The sequence below is a fragment of the Monodelphis domestica genome, chromosome 2 (assembly GCF_027887165.1).
Source record: "Monodelphis domestica isolate mMonDom1 chromosome 2, mMonDom1.pri, whole genome shotgun sequence".
NCBI lineage: Eukaryota > Metazoa > Chordata > Mammalia > Didelphimorphia > Didelphidae > Monodelphis > Monodelphis domestica.
Genome location: NC_077228.1, coordinates 109800846 through 109819551, shown reverse-complemented (window position 1 = coordinate 109819551; position 18706 = coordinate 109800846). Strand labels below are relative to the sequence as shown.

Genomic DNA, 18706 nt, shown 5'->3' with positions numbered 1-18706 from the left:
GCACCTCACTGGATTACTTTGAAGAAAAACACTTTGCAAGGTTAACTCTCAGCCGCTACTGTGACCGCCATCATCTTCATCTTCATCAGCAGTGGTAAGAATAGAAGCGAACATTTTGCCAGAGAGTCCACCTATTTTACTTGAACTATTTTACTATGGCTAACATAGTAAAGGGTGCAAGAGAGCGTAGGACGGTAGCCTTCATGGACACCCACCCCCTCAACAATCAACTCAGGCGACACAAAATGAGTTTGAGAATTCAGGGAGGATCTTTATTTCTTTTGAGATCCCCAGTCAAGTTCCAAAGTGGGCAGGGATCACCCAAACCCCTGGGGATTCCATTCCTCCTTCTCCCAGAAACCCCCTTTTCTCTGGAAGTGCCAATGGGAAGGCGGAGACTGTGAACAGCAACCACACACAACACTTCAGTGACTTAAAAAAAAAAACAACCAACAACCCCAAACACACACACTCGCATACACACACGTGTACAAATAAATAGACATAAAAAATGGAGGCCAAGGCTTGAGTCCTGTCCCAGCTGGAGTACTGCTCCCACAAGGTAAAGGGGGTTTGATAACGTGGATCCCACTCTGGACTCAGTGGTTCAGAAAGTAAATTGTTCTGAGGTGCTAGTACCACCCCGATGGGAATCCCCAAGGTAAAACCCTGGTTTCAGGGAAAGAAGACAAGAAGAAAAAAAATTGAGGGGGGGGGGTAGTGGGCCTCCTTGGAATTCCAGATGGGAAGAAGAGATGTAGTCATCAATAAATAAATAAATAAATCAACAGCGCTTACAAGTGCCTGAGACCTGAGGCTTAGGATCCGGGGAAAGGGGGCTCCATTTCCCTGAAAATGACAAGTCAATGACAGCAAGAAATGGACTCACAATTCCCAAGACCCAGGGCTCTCATCCTCCAGTCTGGACCCTGTGCATCCCAGGCTTCAGCTTTGCTGAGCCAGGCTTGGGAACCAGCTCCCCTGGGTCCCCTTTTACCCCGCAGACATCTGAGGGTACGGGGAACACTTCCTGCCCCTTCAAAGACCTCTTCTCTCCAGTGGCTTCTCCTAAAACCTCAGGGGTCTCCCATTTCCTGTCTCCCGTTTGGTCAGCTTGCCCATCTTTGTCCTGAGCTCAAATGGAGAGAGGTCTCTGTGAGAGTTTTCTCTCAAGGGACTCAGAGCAGAGACCTCCCCACTCTCTCCCTCCTTCTCTCAGTAGCCTTTGGGGCTCTTGGGGCCATCTCTAGGCCAGCAGGAAGAAGGTCTCTGAAGTCTTTTAAATAATCGCATAAATACAATCCCTGCTTTTCTTCCTCACTCTGTACAGTCCCCACATCCCTGCTGAGGGAGGGAAGCCGTCAGCTTCCAATATACCCTGGGACGGCTTTCCCTAAGGGAAGGAAGAAACATTATTGGCTATGAAAGAAACAAAGGGAAGACGAGGGGGGCAACAGAGTGCGGGAATCTGAGGTGAGAGCCTGAACCAAACACAGGAAGAAATCCAAGGTAGGCCAGGTATCTGGGTCTCCCCTCTAGGGAATGGAAGCTGCCTGGGAGCTCAGCTGGGCAGTACCACATGCTCCAGGAGGTAGCTCAGGGAGTCCCAGTGTTTCCAGAGGAGGAAGAGGACAAGGACGAGGAGGGCAGTGCTGGCAATGCGGAGCCGGGTCTTCATGAGAGGCGTGATGAAGTTGGCTATGGTGGAGACGAACACTAAGAGCACGGCCATCAGTGCCAAGATCACATTGATGAACTTGCCCAGCAGGGCTCGGGCATTGGCGTTCTCTACACCCTCCAGCTGGACCACCTGTTGCTGCTGCTGCTGGAGCTCCAGCTTGGTGACTCTGGTCAGGCAGGACTCCACCGCCTCCTGCAGGGGGAGGAAGATGAGGGTGAGAAAGGGAGAGGATTGTCCTGTCCGACAAGTCTGCTCTAGAGTCCTATTTTGGTTAAAGCCTCCTCACCTTCTGTCTTAGCAGCAATTCTAAGACGGAAGAGTGGCAAGGGCTAGACAATAGGGAGGTAAGCAACTTGCCACAGAGCCAGAAGCATCTGAGGTCTTCCTGAGTCCAGGCTTGATGCTCTATCCACTGTGCTACCTAGCTGCTGCTTGTACTAGAGTTCTAAACCCATTTATAACATATGTATACTCAGAGCAGCTCAGCAATGGGACCAAAGAGGATGGGACTTGCTTGGAGTTCTTGAACTGGGAAGATCAAATATGTAGGATTTCAGGATTTGGGGGGGGAGTATCTCATTTCTAGGGGTTCAGATGAACATAAACTAAGAACTGGAAAGGACTTTTGAGAGTATCAATTCTGACTCCCTCACTTTATGGGACACTGAGAGCCAAAGAGGGAAAATAATTTGTCTAAGACCATGCAGCAAGTTAATGGCGGAGCTGAGACTATATCTTTGGACTACCAATTCTGTGTTTTGGCTATTTACAACTCAGTGTGGGCTGTTGCAGTTATGAATGTGGGGATAAGAAGATAGGAAAGGATGCTTTGGGAAAGGGAGCAAATTTATCCAATCCTAATTAGAAGAGCTCAGACACATGTAAAACTCAGTAGAACAGTTCAGTGACTATGGGGGGGGGGGAAGAAAGGAGGGAATCATGTAACTATGGAAAAATATTCTAATTAAATAAAATTTTTCAAATAAAAAAAGAGCTCTGAAACTAGCCCATGTTGCTCCTTGTGGCAAGGTTGAGAATGCAGTTTGGTGGCTGGCAGAGGCAAGCACATACCTGCAAGGTTATAGTACAGATGATCTGGGGACAGGAATTATCAACTAAACTGATCTCTGTGCACTTCTCTAGTTCTTACTGTGTATATCTATCTATCTATCTATCTATCTATCTATCTATCTATCTATCTATGGCTACATTTTCCCTCATTCTCTCTCTCCTATATTTGCTGGATTTTTGTCCTATGCATTTCTGTCTCTTTCCACCTTCCTGACTAACTGCCTTAGCTTAGAAAAGAGATGATGGCGAGCCTGTTGCCATCACTGGTCCTTACAGGAGGAAAAAGCCTTTGTTGGGAGCTTTCTTGTCCTGGCCTGGTACAATCCCACCCCTATATACCTGGATGTCTCGGGCCCTCTCATAGGACTGGTAGGCCACTTTCTCTTCCATGCTGGCCAACTCCTGCTTCAAATTGGTCATCTCGTTTTGGTGCAGTTCCGTCAGGTCATTCAACTGCTCTTCTAGGCGCTCATACCTGGTGGAGGAGAGGGAGTTATAACCCAACTGGTCCTCTTTGCCCAATGCCTGCCCTTCTTTCTCAATCTATTTTTTTATTCATTCATCATTTTTTAAAATTTAGTCATTTGTTCATTCATGTTTAAATTTTTTAATTTTAAACATAAATTTCTACATAAGTTTTCCAAAGTCGTGTGATCTATATCATCTCTCTCCCTTCTTCCCTCCATCCTCCTGGAGCTGACAAGCAATTTTATCTGGGTTATACCTGTATTATCACACAAAACATGTTTCTATATTATTCATTTTTGTAAGTGAATCATCTTATAAAACCAAAACCCCCAATCCTATCCTCAAATAAACAAGTGATAAAGCATGTTTTCATCTGCATTCCAACTCCAGCAGTTCTTTCTCTGGAGGTGGCTCACATTCTTCATCCTAGTCCCTCAGCATTGTCCTGGATCATTGTATTGCTGAGAGTGGCAAAGTCTATCACATTTGATTGTTCCACAATATTGCAGTTACTCAATCATTCATGTTTGACAAACATTCCATGAGCTCCCAGTTGGGACACAGGGCAACATAAGAGGAGGGAGAGGGGAAGAATATAAATACTGTGGGGAAATCCTGGGCCTCCAAAAGCTTATACTCTAGCTGAGGAGACAAGAAAGACAATAAATAACATGGATGCTAACCCAGGAAAGTGTCAAGGAGACCTGAGAGAGGCAAGCACTGAACTTAGAGCCAGAGGAACAACAGATCGTATCTGCATGATAATATAGAGCTAGTATTTATATAAGACTTTAAGATTTGCAAAGTGCTTTACCTATATATTGTCCATTTCATCCTTTTCTTTTTTTTAAACCCTTACCTTCTCTCTTAGAATCTTTTTTGCAGCACTTTTTTATTTACTTTTGAAATTTTCTTTATTCTTTTGTTACACTAAAACCCCAGATATCTCCCTTCTTCCTTCTCTTGTCCACACTAGAGAGAGCATCATTTGACAAAAAGATATATGTGAATATAAAACTATATCTTGCTCTCTTAGAATCTTAATGGTTTCAAGGCAGAAGAGGGGTAAGGGCTAGGCAATGGACATTAAGTGACTTCCCCAGGGTCATACAACTAACAAGTGTCTGAGGCCAGATTTGACTCCAGAACTTCCAACCATCTCTAGGACAATTTTAATAATAGCAATAGCTAGCAGTAGATAACAATTCACAAATATGATCTCATTTTATCCTCACTATAATCCTAGGGGGTAGATGCTCTTATTATTCCTTTTTTATAGATAGGAAAACTGAGGCACATAGAGGTTAAGTCATTTGCCCAGGATAATGTGTCAAAGCATGGATTCAAACTTAGGATTTCCTCACTCCAGGTTGAGAGTTCTCTGGACTATGCCACCTAGCTGTACTCCTACTATATAGTGTTAATATAGGGCTGTGGGTGTTCAGAGAAGACTTGGTTAAGTTCCTGGCTCTGATACTAGCCATATGCCCATAAACAAATCTTTTTCTTTTCTTTTTTTACAGTTTAAAAAAAAATCTTTTTACACTTCCATCTTTAAAATGGGGATATCTTCATAATTCCATTGCCTCCTATTTCTCTTGTATCTAGCTTGTTTGTAGTACTCGCTTGCATGTTGACTCTCCCATTCGACTAGAAGCTCCTTGAGGGCAGGAACTGTCTTTTACCTTTCTCTGTATCCCCAGTGTTTAGCATAGTGCCTTACACATAGCAGGAGCTTAATAAATATTTCTTTCTTTTTTTAGACCTTTACCTTCTGTCTAAGAATAAATATCATGGATATTGTAGAAGGCAGAAGGGTGGTAAGGGATAGGCAAAAGGGGGTTCAGTGACTTGCCCAGGGTCACACAGCTAGGAAGTATCTGAGGCTAGGTTTGAACCTAGGACCTCCTGTCTCTGGGCCTGGCTCTCAATCCACTGAGCCACCTAGCTACCCCCTTAATAAATATTTCTTGATTGATTGAAAAGATATTGCTTTGAAAAGTACACAATGACACGGGAAACATGAGCTATTACTATTTCTACCACCACCACCACCACCATGATCATTCCTCCTCCTCCTCTTTTTCAGGGGAGAGAGGTTCCAGTTGGTTTCAGCCCAGCATCCATCAGAAATTCTAAATTAGACAATAAACTGGTTTTATTTTTAATTTTTCCATCCACATAATGTCCAAAGGCATTTTGTTTGCTTGACCCGAGCTAGGTTTATAATTTTTTAAAAATAATTTTCATTTACTTCATTAAATATTTCCCAATTACAGGTATGAAAAGTTTTAACAATCATTAAAAAAATTTGTGTTCCAAATTCTCCAATTCTGTTCTATCCCTTCCCCCTCCTTGAGAAGGCAAGCAGTTTTTATATTAATTAACATAAGGTTTATCCATGTATAGAGCTAAGCCTAGAGATGGGAGGTCCTGGATTCAAAACTGACCTCAGATACTTCTTAGCTATGTGACCCTGGATAAGTCACTTAACCTCAATTGCTTAGTCCTGACTGTTTGCCTGCAGTTCTGCCTTAGAATTGATAATAACTTAGGATTGATTCTAAGACAGAAAAAGAGTGTTGGTTTTTTTGTTTGCTTATTTGTTTTTTTAAGATACTGAAGTAAGGACAATTCTGAGGGACTTAGGAGAAAGAACACTACCCATATCCAGAGAAAGAACTGTGGGAGCAGAAACACAGAAGAAAAACCATATGATTGATCACATGATTCAGTGGGGATATGATTGGGGATGTAGACTCTAAGTGATCACTCTATTGCAAATATCAATAACATGAAAATGGATTCTGAACAATGATACATGTAAAGCCCAGTGCAATTGTTTGTCAGCTCAGGGTGGGAGGAGGGGAGGGAAAGAACATGAATCATGGAACCATGGAAAAATATTCCAAATTAATTAATTAAATTAAATAAATTTCTTTTAAAAATTTAAAATTAAAAAAAAAATTTTTAAATGAAGATACTGGAATGGCTTGCTATTTCCTTCTCCAAGGAATTAAGGCAAGCAGAGGTTACATGATTTGCCTGGGGTCATATAGCTAGTAAGTGTCTGAGGTTGGATTTGAACTCAGGAAGATGAGTCTTCCTGACTCCAGACCTTCCACCTAGCTGCCATAGGAGTCAAGAAGGCCAGTGTTCCAATCCTGCCTTTGCTACTTATTCAAACTTCTATTTGCCTCAATTTCCAGGTTCAATGCTGGATCCAACAAGTGGTCTAGCTGCCATAAATATGTGTGTGTGTGCATGTGGAGAAAGAGAGAGAGAGAGAGAGAGAGAGAGAGAGAGAGAGAGAGAGAGAGACAGACAGACAGACAGACAGAGAGAGAGACAGAGAGAGAGACAGAGAGAGAGAGAGACAGAGAGACAAAGAGACAGAGAGACAGAGAGAGACAGAGAGACACGTAGATATGTATGTATACACATATATATATATGTATATATATATACATGTAAAATCATCTAAGGTCATCCTTTTAATTTGATTTTTTTGGGATTTGAAAAATTTTAGTTATTTAATTAATTTAGAATATTCTTCCATGTTTCCCTCCCCCGCCCCCATCTAAGGTCATCTAAATCCTCTCCTATGCCTTTAGGTGGCCCCAACCCTTTTAGGAAAACCTTTACCCAGTCCACTCCTGATCGCCCCACTCTAGCCTTCCATGCCCTTCCCAAATCTCTCTTGTTGCATTCTCATCTCCTAGGGGAACTCTGTACTCAGAGGTATCATCTCACATAGAAGACAGACCTAAGAGATAAGTATGAAAAGGGACAGAGAGCAGAAAGAGAATGTGGGTGCTCAGGGACACCAGGAACAGTCGCAGTCTCCTACCTGTAGCGTTCCTCCTGTAGGCACTGTGTCATGTAAGTATAGTCTCGCTGGAGCTGAGTCTTCAAGTCTTCCATGGAGTCCTCCAGGTGTGATTGCCCCTCCTTGATCTCTCGCAGCTCTTCCAGAAGGGTATCTAGGTTGTTGGGGTGACTATACAGAGTGTTGGACTTGGGGCTCCCTAGTCCCCCACCGGCCCCTGCCCCAGAGTTACTGCCTGCCCCGGCAGAGCTGGCACTTGCACTGGAACACTCGTCGTCACTCCCATACTTGGGACTGGATACCAGCGTGGCACTGCCACTTAGAGCCCTGGCTGCCTCCTCTGGGTGGCCATCCTCAAGCGGGTCCTTCAGGTGGGCGATATTGTCCGCACTGCCAAATTTATTACGGATGAGGCTTGCGAACTCCCGGGGCTTGGACACCACGGCTGTGTGGGTCACCTGGGAGAGCCCTGAGAGGCTCCCCTTGACGCCCTCTACCACACCACCCCCGAAGCCACTGATGCCCGCCCGCATGTTGGCACCCACGTCCTTCAGCCCCTGCTGCATGTCCCTCAGGACATCTTTGGGCTGCCGAGAGGGCCCATTCTGTTCAATCTCTTTCAGTCTCCGGTGGTAATGCTCTAGCTTCTTGTGCAGCTGGGCGATGGTCTGGGCTGACTTCTGGTTCTTCTTCTCAAACACCTGTTTGATACGTGACACCTGCTGCTTGTCCGCATTGTTGGCCAGCTTCAAGTACTCGGCCACGTTGTCATCCCGGGCCTCCTGCTCAATCTTAATCTGCTCTGTGATTTTGAGAATCTTCTGGTGCAGGTGTTCAATGGCGGCCTTGGTCCGGTGGGGATCTGGGGTCCCTTCAGGGACATCCAGGCTGATGGGGCCATCTGAGTCGCCATGGCCAGGGCCACCGGGAAGTGCAACGAGGTCACTCTTGTCTGCCTGGAGGTGAGAGAAAAAAGGAGAGAGGTTGGGGAAATAGGTTGGGAGGAGATGCTCTGGGGGGTTGATAAGATATTCTTGATTCTATTTCTTAAGTAGGCTGGGTAGCTTCCACTTACTCAGTCCTTTTGTGGGTTTTTGTCTTTTAATTTTTATTCTAAATTTAGCAAACACTAAATGAAATAGGCATTTCCATATGCATAATAAGATCGAAAAAGAGGATTGTATCTAAAACTGCAGATCTCTATTATGTACAGCTTGCTTTTCAAAAATAAATTTTTACTATTTTTTTGTTTTTACAATTTCCCCCTGGAATCTTCTCCCTCTCCTCTTCTCTCCTCTCCTCTCCTCTCCTCTCCCAGAGAACTATCCCTTATAACAAAGAATTTATTTTTACAACGTACATATACTTGCCCTTGCCAGTCAACAGAATGCATTCTCAGCCTTTACACAAAGAGCACTGTGGGTTATTTACAGAGCCCTCCCTTCCTCCTTCCCTTTCTTCTTTCCTCCCTCCCTCCCTTCTTTCTTTCTCTTTCCTCACTCTCCAACCCATATCCCACATAACAAAAAAGGAAAACCAAATTATTGCAACAAAAACCATCATCAGGTAAAATAAATTACACATGGTCCCTTTGTGCCTTGATATCCCCACCTGTAAAATAAAAAGAAATATGCACTGGAAACTTCTGGAGAAACACAAGCAAATACTCTCTATCTCCAGAATATTGATTCTAATGAAGTCCAGTTCTTTGTTGGAAAATTATAAAGATGATGTCCAATTTATTCTAATCCTCCATTCCAATATCCACAGAAAAGCCACACCCTCCCTGAACTCAGCCTTCTGCTGTCCCGACCATGTTCCCAGCTGGTGGGTCTGTCTATGACCCCTGAAGCATTCTGGGGTGTGGGTGATGTTACCTTCCAGCTTTCATGGAAAGCCACCAATATCTTCCGTTTCATGGTGGTGGGTGCATCCAAGACCCTCCCCTTTCCCCAGATTCTGGGGAGAATTCAGACAGATACCCAGCCAGCTGGCCAGAACCCCCCAAGAACTAAAGCTGAAAGGAGTGACTCACAGGCCAGGTGGGATAAGTAAGGTGAGAGGTTCCTGACCGCTCTGAGGACCTGAAGGAGTCAGCTTCTCAAGAGAGGCAGCCAAATTGAGGGGAAATGACAGACACTGCTCCCTTCCCTTCTCAGATACAGCAGAGTCTCACACAGAACAACAGTGTCACTTAGCCACAAGGAAAGAGAACAAAGAAAAAGGCAGAGTCAGGGGGGAAAAATATAGGCAGATGGAAAAAGAATGAGAAAAAAAAGAAAAAGAAAAGGGCTCAAGAAAGGGGAGAAAACCCCCTAAAGAATAAAATAACTCAGAGACTTTCAATGGTACCAATCTACCAGGATGCCTAGTTCACCCGTTAGGAGGATCTGGGGTATCTTATCACAAGCAACAACGGAAGCAGAAGGAAATGGCTCAACTTGGGTATTTTTACGCACAGCACACCCTACGTATATTGCCATGTCAGCTGGGTTCTTTATGTGTTGGGGGGAGGGAGTAAGGTGAGCAAGAAAATGGGGTGAAAGCTAAGAAAAGCCCCACTTCACACCCTGTGACAGGAAATAGATTCACAACAATTAAATGCAGAAGCCACCAGACCTGATTTCCACCAAGATGCAAAATTATTGGACATCTTGGCTTTGACGATCTCCTGAGACAAAGGGCTTCAGTGACTCAAAGGCTGAAAACCAATCTATTTTTCTAGCTCAGGATCCCCTTAGCCTTTGATGAATCTGCCATTAACTTGCTGCTGCACCTTGGACGGGTCACTAATTTTCTCCAACAAGACCCCAAATCTAAGGCTTTTCTTTCACGTTATTTCTTTTGGTCTTCGCTCTTTCTCACTCTCCTTCCTACAATAGATTCTCATATACCCAGTCTCTGCTCCTCAGAGAGAAAATTTCTTTGTGACTTCATTTGAAGTGAAAGGACCTGGGTTCAAATTGCTGCTCTGCCACTTGATGGTGGATGAATGGCTTCACCTCTATAAAATAGAGCTAATGCCAATGACACTCCCTATCTCACAGGGCTTTTGTGAGTCTCAACTCATCAACAAATGCAACAAACCCATGGAACAAAAGCATTTACTAAATAGCTACTGTGTGACAGGCACTGTGTTTAAGAGCTTATGTTCTTTCTAGGAAACAACATGTACCCATATGAGCAGATACGATGTGTGTGTGTGTGTGTGTGTGTGTGTGTGTGTGTGTGTGTGTGTCCAAGGGAAATACAAGGTAACCAATTAGGTCAATTAAACCCATACACAGTGCTATGGAAATGTCAGCTCTTATTATTCTCATTAATAGCTCTTTTCCTTTTCTAGGGTCAGATAGGGAACACAGTGGATTAAAGCAGTAGCCTTAGAATCTGGAAGACCTGAATTCAAATCCTGCCTCTGACATTTACTAGTTGATGACTGGAGATAAATCACTTTAACTGCTATTTGCCTCAGTTTCCTCATCTACAAAATGGGAACAATAACAGTACCTACTTCCTAGGGTTGTTGTGGGGATCAAAGGAGATAATATTCATCAAGTCCTTAGCCCGGTGCCTGGCACATAGTAGTACCACATAAACACTTGTTTCCTTCCATCCACTAATTTTTTAAAACTCTTATCTTCTGTCTTGGAATCTTTACTCACTATCGATCCCAGGGCAAAAGGGCTAGGCATTTGGGGTTAAATGACTTCCTGAGGGTCACACAGCTAGGAAGAGTCTCAGGTAAACCCAGGACTTCCGATCCCTAGGCGAGGTTCTCTGTCCACTGGGCCACTTAGATGCCCCTTAACAAACGTTTAGTTGACTGGCCTTTGGACACAGATCTGCCTTACTGTGTGGCCCTTTCCTTCCAAAGGGGGAAGGCTTGGCACCCCTTGCTGGTTAGGCTCTGACCCCAGGATGGGGCTGAAAGAGAGCAGTCTGCCCAAACCATTGCCATGGCCAATGGGAGGGATTCTGATTCAGGCAATCAATTCTTTTCAGAGGGAGTAAAGCTAAATCCTCCCTTCTCCTCTCCAGCACTATCCTGCTGCTGCCCTTGAGGTCTCCATTCACAAAAGAGCCCTTGCTCATGCAGTTATTCCTCTTGGGGGAGGACTTCATTGTGGACATAGAGAATGGGACCAAGAACTCGTACAAGCACTATGATTGCTGTCTCTGCCATAGTCAGCATTTTATTCTTCTCCTTGAGTTGCTATTCTAAGTGCTCTGGAAGCAGAGGAAGGAACAGCTGCCTTGGAAGGGGGGGATGGGGTGGGCTGGGGGGCCCTAGATGAATGGAGCAACAAAACCCTCTGAATTAGAGAAAAATGATTCCCCAGGGCTCAGGAACTAAGACCATGATTGTGGGCTGATGCCTTTGACTTCTGAATTTGGTCCCTATCTGCTGGCCTTCCTTGCTCCTAAAAACTTTTCAGTTCTCCCTTACTTACCCGAGACTAGAGGACCAAAGACTGAAAAAGCTGGAAGAGCCCCTAAAAGTCATCTAGTCCCAACTTCAAAGATGAGGAAGATGAAGTCAGTGACTTGTCCAAGGTCATACAGCTAATAAGTGGAAGAGCTGGGATTCTTTGCATTCTATCGTACTGTGTAATGAATGAGCTTTGAATTGCCTCTTCAACTTACTTTTATACATCTGGCACGAAAAAAAGGAGAAATAAAGACATTCTATTTCACTTTTCCCTTCTACCCTTCCAGCTCCTGCTGGAAGGAATCAAGGAATTGTACTTATAATAGGATCAAAGATAAAGCAGGAAGGCATCTCAGAAGGTCTTTGGCTCAACCCTCTCATTCTCCAAAGAAGAGTGAGAGCTGAGCTTCTCTTCCCTGCTTAAGGGAGGGCCTCTTATTTAGAAGGTAACCTCTTGTAACAACAACAATAGCTAATATTATCATATCATTTTAAAGATTTGCACAACATTTTCCATAGGTTACCTCAATATTTGATGCTCACAATAACCCTGGGAGATGAGTGCTAGTATTATCATCCCCATTTTACAGATCAGGAAACTGAGGCAGTAGAGGCTAAGTAACTTGCTCACAATCACAGTGTCTGAGGCAAGATTTGAATTCTTTTTCTTTTCTTAATTTAAATCCTTACCTTCTGTCTTAGAATCAATACTGAGTATTGGTTCTAAGGCAGAAGAGTGGTAAAGGCTAGGCAATGGGGGTTAAGTGACTTGCCCAGGGTCCCACAGCTAGGAAGTGTCTGAGGCCAGATTTGAACCCAGGACCTCCCATCTCTAAGCCTAGCTCTCAATCCACTGAGCCACCCAGCTGCCCCCTTGGATTTGAATTCTGGTCTTCTTCATTTCTATGGCAGTTAGGTGCCAGGCCTGGAAAAATGAAGACATCTTCCTGGAGTTCAAATCCAGACTCAGACATTTATTAGCTGTGTGATCCTGGACATGACACTTAAACCTGTTTGCCTCAGTTTCCTTATCTGTAAAATGAGCTAGAGAAGGAAACCGAAAACCAAAAAAACCTCGAAAGAGGTCATGAAGAGTCAGACATGACCAAAAACAACTAAACAACAATAATTTCCTGGCTCCGAGTTCAGCACTATCCACTAACCAGCCTGATAGCCTAGGCATATGGGGTGATAGCTGTACCTTCAGTGAGGAGGTGGGGAGAAGGGATAGATTTTTTTTTAAATCACAAAGTTGATGGATCCTCCCCCACCATCCACTTCAACCCTACCCAGGTGCACACACTTCCACCCATGCCCATCAGGAGCTCTTAGGCAATATGTCACTAATTCCATTAGTCACTGCTAAACCAAGCACACTGGCGAGCAGGGAAAGGAAGAGGAAGGAAGCTTTAAAAACAGAGATGCAGAGCTGATCCTAGCTCCCTTACCTGGGGCTAAGTTATTCCTGGGGCTCAAGGGTTCCAGGCTTCCACAGACCCTAACATTAATCTCTCTTCAATCCTCGAGACACATCAATTATCTGAACTCAAGAAGCTGGAACCTAGAAAGGGGGTCATTTTAGGATTCTAGAGAATGGAGACGATTCCTTGTATTCTAACCAGAAGCCCACCCCTCTGCTCAGGGTCTCCTACCTCCATGCCAGAGGGAGTCCAAAGAACCACAGGCTGTGCCTGGCTAGGCTCGAAGAGAATGTGAACAAGCCAGTGTTCAGCTGCGAGCCTTGTAGCACTGCCAACAGCTCCTCTCCCAGGATGGGCAAGAGAGAGGGAGGCTGGGCTAAGGACAGCACTAGGCAATTGTTTCTAAACTTTTCAGTCACAGACTCAGGGAGATGGAGGGAGAGGGAGAAAAGAATGAGAAGGGAAAGAGTGGGGGGTAGGGAATAGAGAAGGGAAGGGGGAGGGAAATGGAAGAAAAGAAATAAAGGAAAAATGGAGAGATGAAGGAAGGAAAAGAAGGAATAAGAAAAGGGAACCAGGGATTATGGAAAATGGAAAGGAAAGAGAGGGAAATGGAGATAAAGAGGAAGAAGGGGGAAAAGGGAGAAAAGAAAAGAATAAAGAAGGCAAAGGGAGAAAGGAAAGGAGGATCTAGAGGGAAACAAAGAAAGATGCAGGGGAAAGCAATGAGCTCCACATTCCAAGACAAAGCAAGAGTTGAGAAAATAAGAAAGGGAAATGAGACAGATGGAAAGGGTGACGAAATAAGCCAGTGAGGCAGTGAGAAGAGAAAGACAAGTATTTGGCAAAGATGAAATACTGTCGGGGGGTGGGGAGGGGAACGAGTCTCCACAAGAAAGACAACTCTAGAAGAAATAAAAACAATCTGCATGGTTGGAGATTTTGATGATTCCTTTCTCCAAAGCCAGTGTGATATGGTACAAAGGTCACTAGTTGGGGCTGGAGCCAAGTATACAGATTGGTGGGAATCAAGAGAATTGAATTCTAAATCTGACACTGTTCACTAGCTGTATGATCTTGGACAAGTCACTTTTCTTGTCCATGCCTCAGTCTCCTCACCTGAAAAATGGAGATAATATTATTCATACTAATTACTTCAATAAAGCTTTTGTGAGCAAAGTGCTAAATAATAATAATGAATGAAAGCTTCGATCATTCAGGAGGTAGATGAAATGTGAGCAACAAATAGTTCCCAATTAAAATCCTTAATACATGCTCAAGGCTAGGAGCTTCCAGGGTCCTATGATGCTTTATAGATGATCATTAGGGTTTGGAAAGTGAGCTTTCCCATCTCCCCTATTACCCCAGACACCTGGGCACACACATTTGCAGAATCATCCTCCTCTACCTCCTCCAATTAGCACACATGCACCCGATAGGCAGCTCAGCTCTCTGCATGAATCTTGGAAACAAATCCTACCAAATGCCTGCACCCAGCTGTCAGCCCCCATATCTGGAATTGTCTCTGTGCTCCCCTTTATCACCACTCACTCCTCTCTCCTTCAACCCCACCTCCTCCCCAGCCCAATCCAAGCAATATTACACAAGTGATGATGATTAGGCCCCAGAGAGAAGCAGGGCAACCAATGACCCTTGTTGGCCAACTTCCACCTGCTAAACCAGGCAGGATCTGAGATCCAACCTCCTGGGTACCACAGTCCAATGTCTGGCTGCAGACAGAGGAAAGCCATCTGGATTAAGGATCATCTCTTTATTTCCCTTTCTCTATACTATGAGGACTTACTTATCACCCCCAAACTCCTCCTTACAGTCCCCATTTAGAGAGAAAATAATCCTTTCAAGGGATCCTGATTTACAAGTCTGACAAGTCGCATCTCCCAACACTGCTCCTTCCTCTAATCATGATACCTGAAGCAGGTTTCTGGGCAGAGGCTAATGGTGCCATTAAGACCAACAGACTCCTTAAAGGTTAGGAACTAAGTTACTGGGCATATTTTGAATGGTGCCCAGTCATAGAGGCTCCAGTAATAAGCCTTGCACATAGCAGGCATTTAATCAATGTTTGCCTGAAGTTAACAAAATCGATGGTAATCCAGCTGAGGCTCAAGGGGAGGTAGACCTTCTATTATATGCTCTTCTCTAAGGGGATCTGTGCCCTGCCCAGCACAGATTTTATATGGAGACATACACCCAGTTAATTTAGTGCTGGAAAGAAACTTGGAAACCGTGGAGTCCATCTATTTTCCTTTTTTTCCTTTTATCTACCTTTTTTTTTCCAATTACACATAGAATTGATTTTTCAGAATTGTTTCCTGACATTTGGTGATTCTGATTCTCTCCCTCCCTTCCTTCCCCTCTCCCAGAGGTGGTAAATAGTCAGATATAGGTTATATCAATGCTTTCGCATTTCCATGCTGTGACAGAAGATCCATATCACACAGACAATAAAAAACTCATGAAGGAAACAAAGCGAAAGATGGCATGTTTTGAACTGCACTCAGGTTCCATCAGTTCCTTCTTTGGCTAAAGATAGCATTTTTTATCATGAGTCCCTTGAGATCATCTGGAAATCTTGTTTTGCTGATAATAGTTTAGTCCTTTACAATTGATCATCATATAATATTTCTATTACTGCACACACTGTTCTCCTGGTTCTGCTCACTTCACTTTGCATCCATTCATATAAGTCCTTCCAGGTTTTTCGGAACTCATCTTGTTTGTCATTTCTTATGGTGCAATGGTATTCCATTACAACCATTTATCATAGCTTGTTCAGCCATTCCCCAGCTAGACACCCTATCAGTTTCCAATTCTTTGCCACTACAAAAAGAGCTGCTAAAAAATATTTTTGTACAAGTAGGTCCTTTCCCCTTTTTTTATTACATCTTTGGGATACAGAGCCAGTAGTGGTTTGCTGGGTCAGAGAATATGCATAGTTTATGGCCCTTTGGGCATGGTTCCATATTGCTCTCCAGAATGGTTAGACCAGTTCACAGCTCCACCAACAGCATATTAGTGTAATCCCTCTATTTTTTAGATAAGAAAACTAAATCAGAGAGGTTAAATGATATGTCCTGGTTCACACTAGTAGGAGGTGTCTAAGGCAGAATTTGAACTTAGATCTTCCTGAGTCTAAGCCCAGCATTCTAGCCCCTGTACCACCTGGCTCCTCTCAAGAGCAGGGTCCCCTTCCCAAGAGCACTAAGAAAACAGATGAGACCCTCTGCCAGCTAGAAGTAGTCAGCCCTGCATACTCAGCCCTGTACTGGTCTCTTTCAAAGTCCATACATGCTCCTCCAGCCCCTGCCATCTAGGCACCCCCCCCCATTCTTCTTCCTGCTCTCTAGACACTAAAATGCCCATTGTGCTTATATGAACTGATTCAGAGTTAAGGGAACAGAACTAGGAGAACTATTTTTCAAAACTCTCTCAGTAACAATTCTAAAACAGAAGGGCAAGGGCTAGGCAAATGGAGTTAAGTGACTTGCTTAGGGTCACACAGCAAAGGTCAGCTTTGAAGCCTGTCCTCCCCACTCCAGACCTGGCTTTCTATCCACTGTGTTACCCAGCTTCCCCAAGGCAGGTTTTTCTCTAAGCAAGGTTATAAAAAAAAAACAGGTCTTAAAACAGCAAGGGATCTTAGAGCTCATCCAGGCTGGCTCTGCCTGATTTTAGAGATGAGGAAACAAGCTCAGAAAGGGGAAGTAATTAGTTTCAGATCACACAGGCAGTAAATAGCAGTTTTGGGATTTGAACCCAGATCCAGGATTCCTGCAATGACATTGCACAGAGGACTCTGCACCATCTGTACCAAGCGGTGGGCAGACAGCATCTTGACTTTTAACAGGAATTGAACAACAGCTTCCCATCAAAGGCAACTCTAAGACCAAGAAGAGAAGCCCTGGTGGAGCTCTCCTGGCCTCTCCTGATTCACTCTATCAAGACTGAGCCCAGGAAAAAGGTAGCTCTGCCTGTGTACCATCACCCTGCATGCACCTCCCAAGGTTTGGGACTACCGAGCAAGATGTCTGTTGTGGACTCTGCTCTGAGCCTCCAGGATGTTCCTGGAGAGCTGGGGATGAGCCAGAAAAGACACAGGGTCCATGCCAGAGGCTTCTTCCAAAGCCCAGGGCTCCAGCTGGACGTATCCCTGGAGATTCGGCTCAGGAGGAATTTCTCAGTTCATCTTTTACTGACTCTGAGGTCTGGCAGGCAGGGCTAACCCTGGTTAAAAAAAAAAAAGTTCTCATCCTACCACTGCCAGCCTTATGATAACTGAGCTGATCTCACTAAGGGAAGCCAGGATAGGGTGCTGGACTTGGAATCAGGATGTGACTTGAGTTCAAATCCTGCTTCAGACATTTCCTAGATGGGCAAATCATATAACCTTTCTCGGCTTCAGTTTCTTCATCTGTAAAATGGGGAGAACACCTACCTCACAGGGTTGTTGTGACAGCCACCAGATGTGGCAACATTGTAGACCTTAAGGTTAATTATTATAAATGTTAATTATTATAGCTCCCAATTCTCAGTGGAGATGATTGATCATCAGTACAGCAGATGGTGGTACAGTGGCTAGAGCCCTAGGCTTGGAATAAATCCAAATCCAGCTTGTGACACCTTACTAGCTATGTGTCCCTGGACAAGTCACTTGACCATGTTCACCTCAATTCCTCATCTATGAAATGAGCTGGAGAAGGAAATGGCAAACCATTCTTTGCCAAGAAAATGCCAAAATTAGGTCACAAAGACTGGGACACATCTGAAATGACTCAAAAACGACATTATTATCATTATCGCTTAGCTTGGAGTCTGTGAACTTGTTTTGTAAAAAAATTTTAGACAACTATATTCCAGGATTATTGGTTTCCTCCTTACTCCTATGAACTACATTTTATGCATTTAAATACACAGTTTTGAGAAAGAGTCCATAAACTTTGTCAGACTGATGCTCTGTGATCGCCCAATGATTACTAGCTATGTGGCCTTGGGAAAATCACAATAGCTACAAGACTGTTTCCTCTTCTCTAAAATGGGAATAAAAACTCCCCTGCCTCCCTCACAGGATTACATGAAGATTTTTTGCGATAATGTGAAAGCACTTTGAAGATGGTTATTTTCCCATCATTCCTTTTTTCATCAGAGAATAAGGTTAGCAAAACGAGTCACAATAGCCATTCATGATTATATAGTTTTAACATTTGTTCACAATAATCCTATTTGAGAGGGAATGTGAAGATGTTTCCCCATTTTACAGATGGGGAAACTGAGGCTTGGATTAGTCACACAGCTAGTAAAAGACCTGGTGCAAGGACCCAATTCCACACCTACAGACTCCAAATCTGGTTCTTTCCCCATCATACCAAGGACTGAAATCATTCATTCCTTAATAATCCCCAATTGATGGCCCCATCTAAACAACTGGCAGGGAAGTGGGGAGGTGGTCTGTTATTAATTCCAGTACCAAATGATTTTTTTGTTCATGTGGCTGGGCCTGAAAGTCAGGAGAGGGCCCAGGCTCCCAGCCTCCTTCTGGCCTGTCCTCATTGATGGAGGAAGAACAGACCCATCTCCCTCCCAGTGGGGACACCCACTGCCAGATGCTTCTGAAGTCCTGACTCAAAGTGCTCCCAGAGCCTTGACTGCAGATGGCTGGGGTTGGAGGAGAGGCACTGATCCACCTAGCTAGCGGGGTATTGCCCTAGAAATGTAAGAAGCTTTTCTTCTCCAGTCTGGGAATCAACTGTTTAGACAGGCTTAAATGCAGAATAGTACCTCCCTACACC

The 18706-nt window shown here is 44.2% G+C and overlaps 1 protein-coding gene across 2 annotated transcripts in view; it reads right to left on the bottom strand.

The window, feature by feature from the left end:
* Positions 1-246: 246 nt before the first annotated feature.
* Positions 247-18706, bottom strand: part of TMCC2 (transmembrane and coiled-coil domain family 2) — a 66149-nt gene continuing 47689 nt past the window's right edge. For both annotated transcript variants that reach the window (XM_001365156.4, XM_007481252.3), the window contains 3 exons: positions 7071-8005; positions 3092-3227; positions 247-1873 (listed from right to left, as the gene is read on the bottom strand). In XM_001365156.4, the coding sequence (XP_001365193.2) occupies positions 1562-1873; positions 3092-3227; positions 7071-8005 (1383 nt within the window). In that variant the 3' untranslated portion in view covers positions 247-1561. The remainder of the gene's footprint in view (positions 1874-3091; positions 3228-7070; positions 8006-18706) is intronic.